At 70.4% G+C, this 848-nt stretch overlaps 1 protein-coding gene across 1 annotated transcript in view; it reads right to left on the bottom strand.

Moving 5' to 3' along the window:
- The window catches only part of DUSP4 (dual specificity phosphatase 4), a gene marked incomplete at its 5' end in the record, with an annotated part of 16211 nt that extends 15365 nt beyond the window's left edge, over nucleotides 1-846 (bottom strand). Inside the window, one exon of the mRNA XM_019521852.1 lies at nucleotides 627-846. Within this exon, the coding sequence (XP_019377397.1) occupies nucleotides 627-846 (220 nt within the window). The remainder of the gene's footprint in view (nucleotides 1-626) is intronic.
- Nucleotides 847-848: the final 2 nt, after the last annotated feature.

Here is an 848-nt window from a genome sequence, read left to right as displayed (position 1 = left end):
CTCACAGCCCACACATGGGGGCTGCTCTGATCCTGCCCCTCTCACACCTCCTATACAAGACTGCTTTGATCCCTGGCCCCCACTCACTCCCCACGCATGGGGGTGTTCTGACTTCCCCCCCCACACCCCATATATGGGGCTGCCCCAATGACCCCCCACTCTCACACCCCACATGGGGGGCTGCCCCTGTCCCCTCCTGCTCATGCCCATGACTGAAGTCCGCCCTGACACACATGCGGCTGCTCTGCAACCCCTGCCCCCCAATGCCTGGGACTGTCCCAGTGACCCTCCCCATTGCTCACTCACACCACACCTAGGGGGCTACCCCATCCCCTCCTGCTCACACCCCATGGCCCAGGGCTGCACCCCCCTCCCCCTGCACCCCGGGGCTGCTCTAACTGCCACCCACTGCCTGGGGCTGCCCCAGTGACCCCCCTGCTCACTCGCACCCCACATATGTAACTGCTCCGTCCCCTCCTGCTCACACCCCAGCCCCCGACGCACACACAGGGCTGCCCCCCTCGTTTCACTCCCTCTCCCCCCCCGGGGGCCTGCCCCGACCCCTCCTGCTCACACCCACGGCAGGGCGGCCGCGACCCCCCCACACAGGGGCTGCCCCAGCCCACCTGCGAGCAGGCAGACGTCGGCGCGCTCGGCGTCGCGGCGCAGCGCCCGCAGCACGAGGGACACGGTGCCGTCGTCGCGCAGGCAGTCGGCGTCGGGGCTGCGCTCGTCGTACAGCACCACGGCGGAGTAGAGGCCGGCGCGCAAGCGGGCGCGCACCTCGGCCTCGGCCGGCAGGATCTGCTCCAGGCTCACGGCGCCCTTGGCGCGGCGCCGCACGATGG

Source organism: Gavialis gangeticus, unplaced genomic scaffold (assembly GCF_001723915.1).
Source record: "Gavialis gangeticus isolate Ggan-Ray unplaced genomic scaffold, GavGan_comp1, whole genome shotgun sequence".
NCBI classification, from domain to species: Eukaryota; Metazoa; Chordata; order Crocodylia; family Gavialidae; genus Gavialis; species Gavialis gangeticus.
This window is presented reverse-complemented; position numbering and strand designations above follow the sequence as displayed.